At 35.3% G+C, this 16,964-nt stretch overlaps 1 protein-coding gene across 1 annotated transcript in view; it reads left to right on the top strand.

The window, feature by feature from the left end:
* KLHL1 (kelch-like family member 1) overlaps nucleotides 1-16,964 on the top strand; it is a 132,699-nt gene that overhangs the window by 8,940 nt on the left and 106,795 nt on the right. Inside the window, exon 3 of the mRNA XM_009082453.1 lies at nucleotides 7,503-7,699. Within this exon, the coding sequence (XP_009080701.1) occupies nucleotides 7,503-7,699 (197 nt within the window). The remainder of the gene's footprint in view (nucleotides 1-7,502; nucleotides 7,700-16,964) is intronic.

The following is a 16,964-nucleotide window of genomic DNA, read 5'->3' as shown; positions in this document are numbered from 1 at the left end:
TAAATTTTTCAGTCCAGGAGGTGAAAAAGTAACACATCACAAATTATTTTGGCTAATATACTTTTCTGATTTTTAGCGAGACATTTGCAACAAGTTTCCTGCTCGTGGGGATTTTAATTTATTAATAACATTTCCTTATCACTCTGCAATGCTGTAATTTTCCACACCATTAAAATACAGTGGAATATGGCAGTACTGACAAATAATCATGTGTTTAGGCCAGTTTAGTCCACTTACTCTAAATATGTGGCATGATCAGGGTGTAAATAATTGTATGGTATTTTTGAGGAATGAGTCTGTTTAATCTAAAAGAATTCTCATATTACTGTGATGGAGCCTTTTTCATTCTTGCCAACCTGCATATTTTTATGGCTTTGGAATAATTTATGAAACTTTTATACTGAAAAATAAATTTCATATAAAAAATTTATTTTAAATAACAAATTCTCATAATTTTGAAGTCATGTTTGGTAGTGAGGAATCAAAAACTGGTAACATAACTGACAATGTGATTGAGTGTCTAATCACAGTTGAAAGTTGTATATCTGAATCAAGTGAATGTTTTCCTGATTGACTATAATTGGGTTTTAGAGATTATTTCATGGAAATGTAAATTGCAATTTCTTTTAAAAAATGATTTTAGGTCCCCTGTGTAAAGGCAAGTTAAAATAATTCTTACTTTCCAAGAGCTGAATTTTATCCCCAAGGGTTAAAAAAAGATGTATGCTCAGAAAACCAGTCTGTTCCAATCAGATCACTCAATTTAGTTTAGAGGTGAAGGGTATTGAAGTTGTTCAGGACAGGAAAAACCTTCTGCTAAGGAAAACCATTTCCACTTAGGAAAAACATAATTTTCCTAGTTTAGTCATGTGGTATAACTTTTATTTATAGTGGTTGATACCAAAATGGCTGCCAAAAAATGAAGTGATTCATCAGCACCCACAAGTAAACACATCTTTGGATCATACATATATTTGGGGTTAATTTGTATTTTGTTTAGATTTTGGATGCTAACCTGTAAGAGGAATAGTCTGATAATAGATACTTGGGCAGATCCTAATTTTTTTCCCTCAAATTAAATTTCATTATCTGTTTGTGTAGCAGTCTACTCCCTTTTGGGGTAATATATATTTGTTTATTTGAATATTTGCATCAAAAAGTGGTTATGAATTTTCTCTGATGCTAAGTGCCAAATTGGACTTCCGTAAAGCCTTTCACACAGTACCCCACAACATCCTTCTCTCCAAGCTGACAGAGATGGATTCGATGGGTTGACTGTTAGCCAGATTGGGAATTGGTTGGATGGTTGCATCCAGAGACTAGTGTTCAACAGCCCAGAGTCCCAATGACAAGTGGTGTCCCTCAGCAGTCCATATTGGGATGGTATCTTGATTAATGACATAGACTAAGGGGTTGAGTAGACCCTCAGCAAGTTTGCAGATGACACCAAGCTGAGTGGTACTGTTGACACACCTGAAGGATGGAATGCCACCCAGAAGGACCTGGGCAGGCTTGAGAAATGGGCCCGTGGGTACTTCATGAGGTTTAATAAGACCATGTCCAAGGTGCTTCACCTGGGTCAGGGCAACCCCCAGTATCAATACACTCTGGGCAAAGAACAGATTGAGAGCAGAGAAGGACATGGGGGTGCTGGTGGACATGTGCTGGCAATGTGTGCTTGCAGCTCAGAAAGCCAAGTCTGTTCTGGGCTGCATCGAAAGAAGCATGGTCAGCAGGGTTGGAGGGGGTGATTCTGCCCCTCTACTCTGCTCAGGTGAGACCCCAGCTGGAGTACCACATCCAGCTGTGGGATCCTCAGCAGAGGAAGGACATTGACCTGTTGGAGCAAGTCCAGAGGAGGGCCACAAAGATGATTAGAGGGATAGAGTACTTCTTCAAGGAAAGCCTGAGAAAATTAGGATTGTTCAGCCTGGAGAAGAGAAGGCTTTGGGGTGACCTAATTGTGACCTTCCAGTACCTGAAAGCAAGTCTACAAGAAGGATGGAGAGGGATTATTTACAAGGGCATGTAGTGACAGGACAAAGGCGAATGGCTTCAAACTGAAGGAGAGTAGGTTTAGATTAGATATTAGGAAGAAATTCTTTACACGGTGGGTGGTGAGGCATCGGAACAGGTTGCCCAGAGAAGCTGTGGATGCCCCATCCCTGGAAGTGTTCGAGGACAGGTTGGATGGAGCTCTGAGCAACCTGGTCTAGTAGAAGGTGTCTCTACCCATAGAGGTTGGAACTAGATGATCTTTAAGGCCCCTTCCAACCCAAACCACTCTATTATTCTAAATAAATACAATCAGCCATACTGTGCCTGTCTTCCTCACTTGCAATTGGTGTACGTGGTCTGCAGCAAATAATGAACAGAAAATAAAAAGATTTTGATCAGGAGAGACCTCTGCAAAGTAAATATATTGTGTTGTGTTTTCTTTTTTGAAAACTATGTCACCTTTATGAAAAGTGTGGAAGATGATACAATGTAGAATTTATCTTTTTAAGACATAGGTCAAAGTCAAAACATTGCCTTTAGAAGTCAGCTGGAGACTAAAAGATGTTCCGCTAAAGGGAAGATACTTTTTATAGCATTCTTCATGGACTGCTATTCATGGATGGACATAAGAGGTGATTTCACACATTATGTCATTACCAGGAGTTGACAGTAGAGTGGAGTGTTTCATCACCTGAAACTTCATGATTCCAATGATCCCAGTACTGTGTTTTGGAGCAGATGAACTGAATTCATATAAACAAATATAAATTTCAGCAGTGTCTCAGTATCTCAAACAATAAGCACTCCTTTTGTAGCTAAAAAAAAAGAAATTGCTACTCGGGGAGTGATTCATATTACACTGAAGGACACAACACAAGAGTGTTTCATCACCTGAAACTTCATGATTCCAATGATCCCAGTACTGTGTTTTGGAGCAGATGAACTGAATTCATATAAACAAATATAAATTTCAGCAGTGTCTCAGTATCTCAAACAATAAGCACTCCTTTTGTAGCTAAAAAAAAAGAAATTGCTACTCGGGGAGTGATTCATATTACACTGAAGGACACAACACAAACAGGGCAGGTGAAAACTGCTCTAACACCTCATATTTCTGTCCATGGGCTGTAAAAGGAGATCTCAGATGGTTAGCACAGGTGTCTACCGGGCAAGTACCTAAGGTTTTGGAAAGATTAATGATAAGCAGTGACAAAAAAGGTCTATTATAGCAATATGAAACATAGCATCTTTTTTTATAAGCTTTTGCAATTCTTCACTGGAATTTGATGCTGTTTCAAAACAGTGATTTCTTCTTGTAGCCATAATTCTAAGCAATTCCTCTATTGTGCAAAATCTGAATAAATATTATCTTGATACCGTTTACTGCCTTTATTTTTTTTTAAAATGAGACCTAATAGAGAAGCTGCATTCCTACAACTGCTTAGCCTGTGAAAATAACAACACTTCAAAACTGGAACAAAACTGATCAAGGCATGTGAAATGGAAAAGTTAAAAAGATAAATACCAAATTAGAGGGAATTAGTTCTAGCCTTTGTTTCTAATTCCACAACACTTCCCATGACTTCATTGGTGCACCCTTACTCACAGCTATCTTAAGAATGTTGTAGAATCTTGCTATGAATGGATAAATGTGTAATTTCAAAAGAGAAAAAAGAATATTATTCTGCACATGAAGCAAAATGATATTACCATGTGTTACAAATCTTGTTAAAATTTGTTGTTTATGCACTGTGCAAATGAACAGTACCTACTGAGTGGTCCCACCACATGCCCCATGTATTGGCCAATAGCTGTGGGAGGCTGATTCCTGTGGCACACACTGACCTCATTAACATCATGCAATGGTCGTCAAAGGTGCACTGTTCCCCTATAAGAAAAATTAGTTCTAAAGGATAGTCAGTGGTGTAGAAGATAGAATAAAAGCAAAATATTAGACTTAAAAGACATACCAAAACTGTCCCTGAACTTGGGAAAAGGCTTAGCAAAAGAATAAGAATATCAGGGAATTTTTATGTATTATCTCTGCTTCACATTTGGTAATGAAGTAATAAAATTTATGTATTCATTATGAGAATGCCTGCTAAGGACAGGCATTTTAATTTCTGCATAAGCAATGCACATAAAATTTGTCACAAATAGAGCTATAATGTAGAATAGCAATTAGAATACATTAAAGTTCTTTTGATTGTTTTTTCCTCATATTTTTTCAACTTAATTAATGTAATACAAAAGGAGATTTTAAACTCTGCATAATTTGTTTTTCTCAGACTGAAGCACTTGTGCAAGCTTCTTATTGCATTAAAATGTGAGGGGGAGATGAATTGAAGGAGCAGTAATATTAATGCTCCCTTGAATATCCTATTAAATATTTTTAAATAGATGCTTGGATCTTCTAATTGCCAATATGAAACTGTCTGAAGATTTGACATTGTATATACTCAGCCTCTTAAGAGCTTTCTTTTTTCAAACTCTGACCGTGCTAAACATTTGGTATCCCAGAGGAATTTGCATAAAAATGTCATAGCACTCTGCTGAAAAAGTGAATACAGCCCTTGTGAACAAATTTATGAAAGGGTCTTGATGATTAACAAAGAAGATACAACTTGGAAAACATTTAGATGGATTAAAAACTTATCTATCATTGAAGCTGAAAGAACGAAAAACAATAAACTCTTTGACTCATAATGCATGTAGTTTTCTGGCTCTACTTTATTAAGTAGTAAATAAGTATTTCTAAATTTAGTTAAAAGTCAGTCAAGCTATAATGTATTCATATCCCCAGATATTCCAGAAGCCATTGTGTTACCTTCCTTGATTAATGTGTAGGCCAGAAAGGTATCCATACTCTTCCATAAAAATGTCAAGGGTCTTCTTCAAAATGGCCGTATTGGTTACAAAGAGAAATATGTAATTTATAGAAGAGATAATAACGTACATTGATTTAAACTTAGTTTAATCCTACTATTTCCCAGCCCTACCAGGGCTTTTCTTCCTGAAAGTTAACAGAAAATATCTTCAAATTGAAAACAAGTAGATTGATGTGGCTTAAACTGTTTCCTTTGTGTTCTTCTAAGGGTAGCTACATTTGGTGATAGAAAGCCAAACTGTGATACTGTTACATTTCCACATAAAGAGTGATGACTCTTTGAGTGCTTATATCACTTTGCAAATGATATCTGGATCATTTTTTTCCTTATTTGTATCTCATTCACTGCCAGTGAGAAGGTACCCAAAAGAAACTGGCATAGCTGGGACAGGTGACCAAAACTGGCCAAGGCATATTGCATACCATAGAGCATCATGCCCAGTATGTAAACTGGGGGCATTGCCCAGAAGTGGAGGGTGGATCTGGTCTGGCATTGGTCAGCAGGTGGTGAGCAGTTATATTTTGTGTCACTGGTTTGGTTTAGTTTTACTTTATTTTCCCTTTCTTCTTCCTTTTTATTATAATAATTATAACTTACCATTAGCATTGTATTCTACTTTGTTTTCAATTATTATTCAGTTATTCTTATCTCAACCTGCAAGTTACTTCTGATTCTGCTCCCCATTCCACCAAGTGAGGAGGGGGTGGGGGAAGAGAGAGATAAGGGAGGGAGTGAGCATCCGCGTGGTGCTTAGCTGCTGGCTGGGGTTAAACAACAACAGTCTTTTTTTGACTAGCTTGGCTGGTTAGGTTTGCCCCAGACAAAACCAGCACACTTTTGAAGGGCCAGAGACCTTTTTGAGCTTGCTGTTGAAAAACTAAATTGCATATAAGAAAAGGAAATATAAAACTCTATTTTTCTTAATTTGTTTCCATTTCTAAATCCATCTATTTTTCATAGGTGTTTTGCACATTTTTAGTTTTCTTCCTTCTTTCTTTCCTTCAGAGTGATCAGTTTTAACTGGAAAATAACTGTCTTTTGATAGCTTCCACGTGACACAGTGGAACTGTCTTCTAGATAATAAACCATGTGTTGAGCCAGTCATTACCTGCAAACATGCAGCAAATGCGGGAGTGTCACTGATAAATGTATGGGTCAGCCAAGAATCTGCTGCTGAGTATGCCTTCTGACCACACTGCATAAACACATGGTGGACAGAAATTATGAGAAAGTGTCTGATAATATAAAGAGAAACTCATATGACATTAATAGAAGCATAAAAATAAACAGAGGAAACCCACTGAAATGATCTAACTTTTGCAAAAGGATGTATTATAACTAAATCTAGTAAAGTATAACTTCACAGTTTCCATCTTGTATTTAAAGCTCCACATATAGTGAAAGGAGAAAAGATGTGCAGTGTTATTGCTATTTTATTTTGGGGTTGATATTGCAATACAAAGCATCTTTTCTTTTCAATGGCATACTGTTGTGTTGAGGATTTTAGAACTCCTTAGTGCTCTGTGATTGAGATTTGTAGATTTTTCTTTATGCGACAACAAATACAAAATTTATATGGAGAAAAGAGTGAGTTTATCTAAGTGTTGAACTATATTACTTTGAAGAGAAAGATCAATATACACTTAATCCTCTTATTGTTTGAAAAGATTTTTCCAAGCACAGCAAAATAAAATCAGAAGTGTTTTTTACTAAGTCCACTTTTTCCTATTCTTTTTTTTCTACTTCTCCAAGATATCCTTGTGATCTCTAACTTATAGCTTAGTAAATTATTAATGTAAGAGATTTATAAGATACTAATGTAAAAAAATACTTTAAAATTATGTGGGGGAGCATGATGAAGAGAATTACACTTTCCTCATTCAAAGAAATTATTTTTGAAATTTATTTTATCATTTATTAAAAAGTGTGTCAATCTGTAAGATAAAGATAATGACTTGTGAAATTACAGCATTAAGTGCAATATAAGTGTTAGTTAATGGAAGATAAATATTATGCATGCGTATATGACCTATTCACTAATATAAATTACTTTAGAAGGACTCTATGCTATGAGAAGGCTGCCATATGTTACTCAGATAAAATTAATCCCAAAGTCACATTACAAATGAGCAACACAAACTCTGAAGATTGTAAGCCTTATTTTGAAGATATTTTTATGGCTTTATTCATACTATGCTAGGCAGTTATTTCATCCTTTGCAGGGAAGTAAATGACTGTGAGGTTTGCTCTGTGCCGCTGAAGATAATGCAAATTTTTTCACCAATTTCAACGAGAATAAAAAGAAACCCAAGAAAACCATCCACAGACTCTTTGATATCCAGATATCCTGTCCTCTCTTCCTTTCCACACTTTACAGCCTCTCTTTGTATGTCTATTATACAGTTGAATTAATAGTAGTTGAAAAAGAAATGTTTCTAATGCTGTAATATTCAAGTCACTGAGGTGTCCAGTCAGGGACACCTACTTTTCTTCATTCTTTCTGTAGAATGATTTATAGAGAGCTATGATTATTTATAAAAACCTTTTTTTGGATACTGCGTGTTTTGTAAATACCAAAAAAATATGTATACATCCATAATCAGTCCTTTTTTTTAGGCTGCCTGGAATTGAAAGAAGATACAATTGAAAATCTTCTAGCAGCTGCCTGCCTCCTCCAGCTCCCACAAGTAGTAGAGGTTTGTTGCCATTTTCTAATGAAGCTTTTGCACCCATCCAACTGTTTGGGAATACGAGCATTTGCTGATGCGCAAGGATGCACAGAGCTTATGAAGGTGGCTCATAACTACACCATGGTAAGGCAGTTTTGGGATATCTAAATTGCAATCTTGTGAATCCTGTATGTCTTCTATAAGTCAAAATACCTTGTTAGTTTTTGGCTTGAAATTATTCTGTGCTTCTGCAGAATTTAATTTTATAAGTGGTCCTTTTGAAACCATAGAACTGGTGATTCCTATGGACTTCCTTGAAGTTATGAGAATTGGTATTCTGTGATGGATGCACTGTCTGCTGGGGCAGAACAGCATATGCCTTATTTAGATGCATGAACACATACAGGTGATAGTAGTAAAAGTATATATAAGTCATTAGAATACTTTTGAATTGCTTTCTTTTAGTTTAGCTTTAGGGAAGCTTTGTAATTGTCATTGTTCAGCATGGGAACATTATCAAAGGAAGTTTCTGTTCTGTTGTGGGGTTGTGTTTTTGTTAACAATTATCCCTCCTTTTAGTTGTCTGTGAAGTAGATTCAGACAAGAAGTTCAAGAAATAAAGAATTTTGTTGGGCAAGATTAAAAATTTTTCTGGTTACACCTGACAGAACAGATACGACAGTAATATTAAAAATTAATCAGAATCAATGAAGCAAAAATATGCTACTTATTCAGAAATTAAATCATATTGGTAGCCATTTGATTCTTCATAGGTTTACAAAATTAAAAACATCTGGTTCATGAAATTAAACTTACATAAAGGGTAGAATGCATATAATTTATGAGAAATAATGGTCTCTTAAGGTCTATACTAAAATTATTATTGAAGTAATAGAGCACATTTCAATGAATCTGCTTCTTTTGTTTAGCAGTTATGTCCTTTTATATTTATTCTTTTCTGCAACTCATAACATTTTATAATTCACAGGTTTAACTGTGTTTTTCTTGCCACTACTGTTCAGGTTGTTATACCCATTTTGCACTCTTAGAGCCAGTTCTGTGATTGGTTTTAATTTTCTCTGCATTTAGGCATTTAAATTGCAGTTTTACAGGTCCAAGCTAGTAAATTTAACATTCATCTGTCAGTAAAGAGAAATAAACTGTGGGAGCAGAATTCACTTTTGAATCTTTAGCAGATTTAGCAGATCTACTTTAGAATGAGATTACATTAGAATTGAAAAGATACGGGTTGAAAGAATTCAACCTTTTATCAATGTATGTTTTAGACTTATGTATTATTTCATATTTTCAGGTGGGTTTTATTTTGGCTTTCTGTAGGTTATTTGGTTTTGTTGGGTTTTTTTTCTGAATGAAATGCAATATAATGGACAGTGGAAAAAATAGAGAAAAACCTTGATTTTTAAAAAGTTGTTACTAGACTTTCAAACAATTCGTTGAAATATTTTTGAGGTGAATGAAATTACTCATTATAGTACATTTGAAGATTTGTGTCCAATACATGTCTGATGTATCACAAAGTTCACAAACACCTGTGCCCATTTCTAAGATATTAGTTATATAATCTTTTTAATGCTCAGGTCTAAAAATCTGAATTATGTATAATGGGAAAATCACCAACAAAAGATAACAGATCAAGAAAGAAGTCAGTTGCAATTAATAAACAAGCTCTGATTTAACTGCAATAGCATTTGCAAACTTGGGTCATAGTCATACTTTCTCATTGCTATATAAGCAAGTAATCACAGCAATGCAATTCAGTATTGTTTCTGACCCAGTGAAAACATAACCCTAAAAGATAAGCTTCACAGTACCTGATATTTTCATAGGCATCATGATACTGCATTTAGGTGTGAGTCAGGTCACATGTATTTGACTTACTGTTTTGTGTTAAAGGCAGCATAGGACCAGGTGTGAGTGGGTGAAGGGTGCCTTATTGCTTGTCCTGAGTAAAACACTCCCATGTAGAGGGAATCGACATAAGAGAATAGTGATTATTTCTACTACACAGAGGCAGGACAAGGCAAAACTTCTACAGTGCAAGGAGGATACTCTGCAGAGTGTGATAGAGGAACAGCAAATAGAGACCTTAATGTGAAAAAAGGGTAGGAAAGTTATGAGCACAGCAAAGAGCAGATGCATAGTCTCTGAGGTGACAAAAGGCATTATTTTCCCTTCAGACTCCAGGAAAGTATTATGAACTGTGCTGAGAGTAAACATAAAGTAGGGCAAGAGGAAGTCTGTTAACAAACTCCTCATGTTTTATGCAGAAGATTTGAGGGGAAGCCCTCTTTAAAAAAAGATTGGAGAAATAACTGTTTCTTTAAAAAAGAGTTCTCATGTTTTCAAGAGAACTTCCATGCCCTTTCTTTAAACCTTTTCAGGGAGCTTACTTCAAGAGCTGCAAGTGATGTGTCTCGAATTCTGGCTCTGTGAATCCTCTTCCAAGCTGTCATTGCAAAAGCTCGTTGTGAATAGGAAATAATAGTACTCCCTTAACTCTAGCATATTGTGCAGTTGTTTGCTTGTAAAAACTTACCATTCTTTGAAAGTTATAGAAAATAAATAGCTTAAGAAGTTTCTGATATGCAGGCAGAATAACATAGTTGTGAATGCAGCTTTCAAAATGTTGGTGCTTCAGCTTTCTAAAGAAAAAATATTTTTGTCTTTGAATATGTGAAACATGAAACAAGTGAAATGAATTTTCCTTAGCTTACTGTGTTAAATATTTACTTAAAATTATTTATGATATAAATAGTGGAATTGCTGGAAAATGAGCATCTCTGATGTATGAAAAGCGCTTACTGGGGGAAATCTTGGGTAGAGGGGAAGCTCTGACAGCAATTGAGAGAGCTCTAACAGCTTTTGAACAGCAAAATGATGTTATGATTTCCTTCTGCACTTTTCTAAATCTTTAGAAAGATTAAGTTACTTCTTGGATATTTAGCACTACACTGTCAAAAGTAGTTTAATATCAGTTGAGTTAATAGAGATTTATAGCTGACTCTCTGAATAGCCATTTCTAGAATATTAATCATCATAACGTCTTTTAATAGAGTACAAATAACAAAGTTACATGGAGTAGATACGTGTCCCAAAGTAAAGTAAAATTACTGTAATGACTGAAATTCTCTCTCTTTCATCTTGCTCTTTGCATCTGCAAATAAATCTACATTAAGTACCAGAAATTCCTTTTGACCCCATTGTATCTCTTAAACATTGTAGCCAAGAATTGTCAAAACCAAAAATAATAATCTTTATTCTACTAACCATAATGCATATCTATACAGCTAGGCCTGACCAGAAATAATGGTGCTGTATCATAAAGCTTTTTGTGATTAAAAAAACTCAAAGAAACAATAGTTCTACATTGGCGTGGAAATGAGGAGCAAGACAAAGTTTTTCAAATAATCTTGGAAAAATAGATTTATAGGCATAACTTATGCAATAGAATATATAATAATTTTGAGATATGACTCCAGTTAAATCTCATCTTGAAATAATTTTACTTCTTAATTACGTATTTGAAATTAAATATTCATTCGTTAAAAGAAGAGTAATAAAATAATAGCTCTCTGGCTGCATGGTGCCTGGCAAGTGTCTTACAGCTTTCCTCTATGAATTACTTTTTAGTAGAAACTGATTCACAATTGTCTTCACAATAGCATTTTAATGAAAATCAGTGTACGCAACTGGTTTATTTCATTGAATCTCCGTTAATGTTATAATCTTCGTTTTTCAAAACCAATTTCCTTGCCCAGTGTCAGACATGAGTTCTACATTTACACTTTTGTGCATTAAAGAGAAAAACCAAATTATATACATATATATGTATATATACATTATATACATATATATATAAAGTCAACTTGCTTTGTGCTTTCATGTAACATGTTATGACAAGACATTTGAACTTGGAAATTTCTTTAGATTGAAGAAATAGCTCCTAGAAGACTACTGAATTTATGAACCCTCTTGTCTTCAGGAGATATGTCATTTCCAACACAGTTTTTTTGTCACATTGAATAGCTTCTATTTCCCTCAACCATGAAATCTATGGAAGCAATAAATACAAATTTTTATTTGCCTTGTTCCCACAGGTATGTCCAGAATTAATTCAAATGTGATAAACTTTTTTCAAAATGTAGTCATTGCTAAGCATGGAGAAAGCATCTAAGGGAAGTAAAATTAATTAACTGTACATTTATGCATCTTGTTCCATAAGTAGAGGTATAATATCCCTGGTATTTACTGAACTATTTAGTCTTTGGTGTCAAATATAAAATTATTCTTTCAAAATGCAAATTCCAAGCGGAAAAGAAAACTTGTGCATGGAGGAAATGAAGATAAGAAAAACAGTGAAAGAAATCAGATGACATCTGAAAAATCTTTGGAAAATGCTCTTACCATTTACCAAGTTATGATGTTGGTGGAAGAAGAGAGGAGGGTAGACATTAGTGAAACAGTGAAAGTCGGAGATCTCTATGTTTGCATTCCCTGTACTTTTTAGAAATGGAACTTGGCTAGCAACATTTTAAACAAATGCTTTAGAAGGAAAACGTTAAAAATAAGAGCAGAAGTGGAATGTTTCATTGGTACATCATATTTAATGCGGGTTGTTTTATTCCTGAGGTATGAAATCGTCCTGCCAGTGTATAATGGTGTGCTTTTAAATTTTAATTTTTAATGTATCTGCTAGTTTAAATGGCATCACAAATATCCATATCACTTGATTTAAGACTTCTGTACTTCTTAATTACAATCTGGGTTGTTACTAGCTTGTGAATTTCTGAAAATTTTCAGTCTGCAAAGCCATATGTCTGATAAGTTTCAATTTCTAATTTATTGCCAGAATTACATGATAGTAGAGTGAAATGCATGTGTGATGTCTTTTAAAAAAAAACTGAAGGAAGCAAAATGGAGCATATCAATAAGCTAAAGCAAATTATTTCTTTTCGCAAGCTTTTTGTGTCAGTTCTTTATTCTTCTAATTATAGGGGGTTCATGTGGAGGGAAGCTAGCCTCTAAAAGTCTGAAGTTTATCAGCTTGTCATACTTGTGAGAAATCTGAGTCCTACTATATGGTCTTATCTGTCTCCTTAGAAAACAGAGTGGTGGCCAGCTTCTAGAGATGCAGTTATTTTTAGAGGATATGATATCTTGAATTGTACTTATTTTTGAACCATTGTATGTTTATTGGTGAAAATTTGTCATAGACCATGATTGAGTAATGGACTCTGTGGCCTTAATGTATCATTAGCCCTTCTCATAACAACTACCTTTCTACATTGGTAAATATTGAGAGACGAAAAACAAGTCATGTTTTTCCTTAAAAACGTAATTTCAGTCTGGTTTTAAAGCATGGGAAATTCTCTGAAAATTTATTTGTACTTGATATGGTTTGGAATAAAAGTGTAGTTTGCTTTCTCTCTTCCAATAAAGACCATGGTTCTGCTCATGTTGCAATGTATAGACAGTGCTTAGAAATTTAGACCGTTACATTCCAAGACACAGTACAAGTTTCTTCATCTCATTATCATGCCATTTGACTGAAGCCTCATTACTTCAAACAGAAAATTGAAATGCCTCATAGATATAACTATTTAATCATAACTACTTAATCTGTCAGTGCATCACCTCTCAGGTAGCTTCACTTAAACCTCAGCGATCATTTTGCATCTTGAAACTGCAGTTTGACAGTTGAAATGATAGAGCTTGTTCCACATTTTTATTTCAACATATTTCAAGATAAATTGCTTAACATAAACTTGGAAAATCTTCAAATTACTTTGATGCACTGAGCAGGAGAATGGCCATAAGTAAAATTTCCTTGACCAGAAGAATATAAATGAATAAAGTGATTGATGTGTCTGTAACCCAGTCATAATGTTAGCAATATAATGGTTCCAAGCTAGGAGATGCAGAATGTTTGCAAGTGCCTTTGAATGAAGTGGTAGGTTTATAGCTTCTAGAGATGTAGTTCTGTGCTTCTCACTGCAAGGGTCATTAGTCCCAGCACTGCAAAACATTATTCAAACTGAATTATAAACTCTTAAGTAATGTCAGTGACATGTTCTGACTCTGTATGTACCCTTTAACTTACTGAGAAGTCTGATTATACTACAGACGGAACAACCATTTTATTTATGTGAAGTCTATGCCTCATACAATATTTTTAATGATCTTTTATGATGAAGAACTTCAGTGATCATGTTATTAGTTATGTTTATGATCTAAGCTACAGAGTTTCACAGTTAAAACTTCATGGGATGGAATGGGGAAGGAGTGATCTGTAAAACCTTTCCTATCCAGTACCATTTACAACAGCTGATCCTGAAGCATATTGGAATATTATGTTACTCCACATTAAAATTAAGAAAAATATTGTTGAAATATTGATAGATGGTGATGGCAGTCATTAATGAATTGTGGTTGTACATTCAGACATCAGTGGTTTATTTCAGTGTTAATATGGCTTTAAATAAAGTCAGATAGCAAGTGAGGCAAGCAAACTTAACAGTTCTTTAGTGTATGGTGTTTAACTTGATTTATACACAGGGTCATCAGTTGGTTTTCCACTATTTAATATGACTGACTAGGTTCTGTTCAATAGATACTGATCAGATAACAGCTTTGTTAGCTTCATATCATCCTTTGTTTTGACCACTTTGATGTCCTTATCATCACATTGGATAAGGACAAATAGACAATGAGATGGATGGAAAGCTGTCTGGACAGACAGGCTCAGAGGCTTGTGATCTGTAGTGAGAAGTCCAGCTGGTGACCAGTAAATAGTGATGTTCCTCAGGGATTACTTCTGCATCCAATACTGCCCAACAACTTTATTAATTATCTAGATGACAGAATGGAGTTCTTTCTCAGCAAGACTGCAGATGTCATCAAAATGGCATGGGGAGATGATCAATATGTTTGAGGACAAGGCTGCTATTTAGAGGGCATGCTGGAGCTGAAGTGGGCTAAAGCATAGAACCATAAAATCATTAAGGTTGGAAATGACCTCCAAGATCATCACATTCAGCCTTTGACCGAATACCACCATGTCCACTAAACCATATTGCAAAGTGCCACATCTACTTGTTTTTCACACACTTCCAGGGATAGTGACTCCACCAGTTCATTGGCGAGCTTAAGCACTCAGTGAAGATTTTTTTTTCTAATACCCAACCTGAACCATGGTGTCACTTCAGGCTCTTTCCTTCCCCTTGTCCTCTCACTAGTTGACTGTGAGATGAGTCCAAATCTCACCTCATCACAACCTGCTTTCAGGTAGTTGTAGAGAACGATAAGGTCTCCCCTGAGCCTTCTTTTCATCAGGCTAAACAACACCAGTACCCCCAGCCACTCACTATTGGATTTATGGTCTAGACCTTTCACCAGCTTTGTTACTTTCCGGCCATTCATCCCCAATTCTGTAGAGTTGCATGAGGTTGTTTTGACCCAAGTGCAGGACCTGGCACTTTGGATTACTGAACCCCATACCACTGGCCTTGGTCTATCGATCCAGCCTGTCCAGATCCCTTTCTACCCTCCAGCAAATTGACAGTCCTGCCCGACTTTCTGTCACCTGCAGACTTACTGAGGATGCATTCAATCACCTTTGTACAGATCATTCATTATTATTAATTCATTATTATTCAGTATTAAACAGGGCTGATCCCAAAACTGAGAAACATCAAGAAGTTCAGCAAATGTAAATGCAAAATCCTGCCATCTGGGAACAAATAACCCCATGCAGTGGTACAGGCTAGGTTGCAACTGCTTTGGAAGCAGCTCTGCAGTACACCACACCAAGTGGAATGCAAGCAAGCAGTGTACCGGCAATGGCAGCAAGAGGGCCATCAACATCCTAGGGTATATTACTGAGAATGAACAAGATGAAGAAGGTGATTCTTCCCTGTTTGGCACCCATGAGACCACATATAAAGTGTTGTGTCTACTTTGATGTTTCTCAGTACAAGAGAGACATAGATATAATACAGTTAGTCCAGTGGAGGTCACTATGCTGATTGGATGCTGGAACACACAGTGCATGAGGGAAATCTGGGGAAGTTGGGCCTGATGAACCTACTGACCCGAGGGAGACCTAAGTGCTCTCTGCATCTACATGTTTGTGGGAGACAGACAAGAAGCTGCCACACTGTTGTTGGAGATACAAATTGATAGTCAATAGACAGAAACTGGAATATAGAAATTCTCAATTGGATATTTAGATTTCATTTTTTTAAAACAATAGGGATAATTAAATACTCGGAAAGAAACAACCAATGAAATTTTTGGGATCTGTTCTTGGAGGTATTGAAATTTGACTAAAAATGTTGCTGAGCAACCTGACCTAGTGAGATATGCACTGAGCAGGGAGTTTGACTAGATGAGGTCACTTTGAACCTAAGTTGTTTTATGAGGCTATTAAATGTATCTCCTGTACATTTTCAGTGGTCTTAGATATGAGCTGTGTATATGAGCTGTGTATCCAGGGAATGAGATGAAGTAAAAGTTCAGATATTTTTTATTTTTATAATTTTAATTTTCAAGCAGTGTGCAACAGATGGGTTTACCAGAGCTAACATTAATTGACTGTTTTTAGCTATAAGCTACTGGTAGCCTGTTAGCAACAAGTTAACAGTAACACACTGAAATTTTAAAACATTCTGCAATTTTCTGTTTCTGGTGCTCTCTCAGGCATACGTTTCCAAAATATATTGTTGTACAAACTGTGCTATGTGCATTGTAAATAGCAAATACAAATCTGCAAGACAACCTGTGCAGACTGTATTCAGACTTTATGGCATCGTACGCTTAGTGGATGATCTGTAAGACTTTTTTTTCAGGACAGATAATGTTCATAGAAAATCAGAGTGACTTGAGACAGCAATAGGATTTTTTTTCATGTGTTTTATTTTGAGTTTTATTGTTGCTTCTTCAAAAGCTTTATTTAAGCATTTCACAGGCCGCTTAAGAGTATATTGTGATAAATTACAGTACTTGAGTGACTATCAAAGAGTCTGTGTCGTTCACCAGATGATAACATTTTTACTTATCCTTTTTGCATAAAAATGCAATATATTATGATCTTAACACTTGGATAAAAAACCCCTAACAGTTTTGAAAAAAATATACTCTAAGAAAAAGAGTTAAAATAAGATATTTCTGTGTTTATTTTATATTGTGATAAATTACAGTACTTGAGTGACTATCAAAGAGTCTGTGTCGTTCACCAGATGATAACATTTTTACTTATCCTTTTTGCATAAAAATGCAATATATTATGATCTTAACACTTGGATAAAAAACCCCTAACAGTTTTGAAAAAAATATACTCTAAGAAAAAGAGTTAAAATAAGATATTTCTGTGTTTATTTTTAACTCGGCG

The sequence above is a fragment of the Acanthisitta chloris genome, unplaced genomic scaffold (assembly GCF_000695815.1).
Source record: "Acanthisitta chloris isolate BGI_N310 unplaced genomic scaffold, ASM69581v1 scaffold2609, whole genome shotgun sequence".
NCBI classification, from domain to species: Eukaryota; Metazoa; Chordata; class Aves; order Passeriformes; family Acanthisittidae; genus Acanthisitta; species Acanthisitta chloris.
This window is presented reverse-complemented; position numbering and strand designations above follow the sequence as displayed.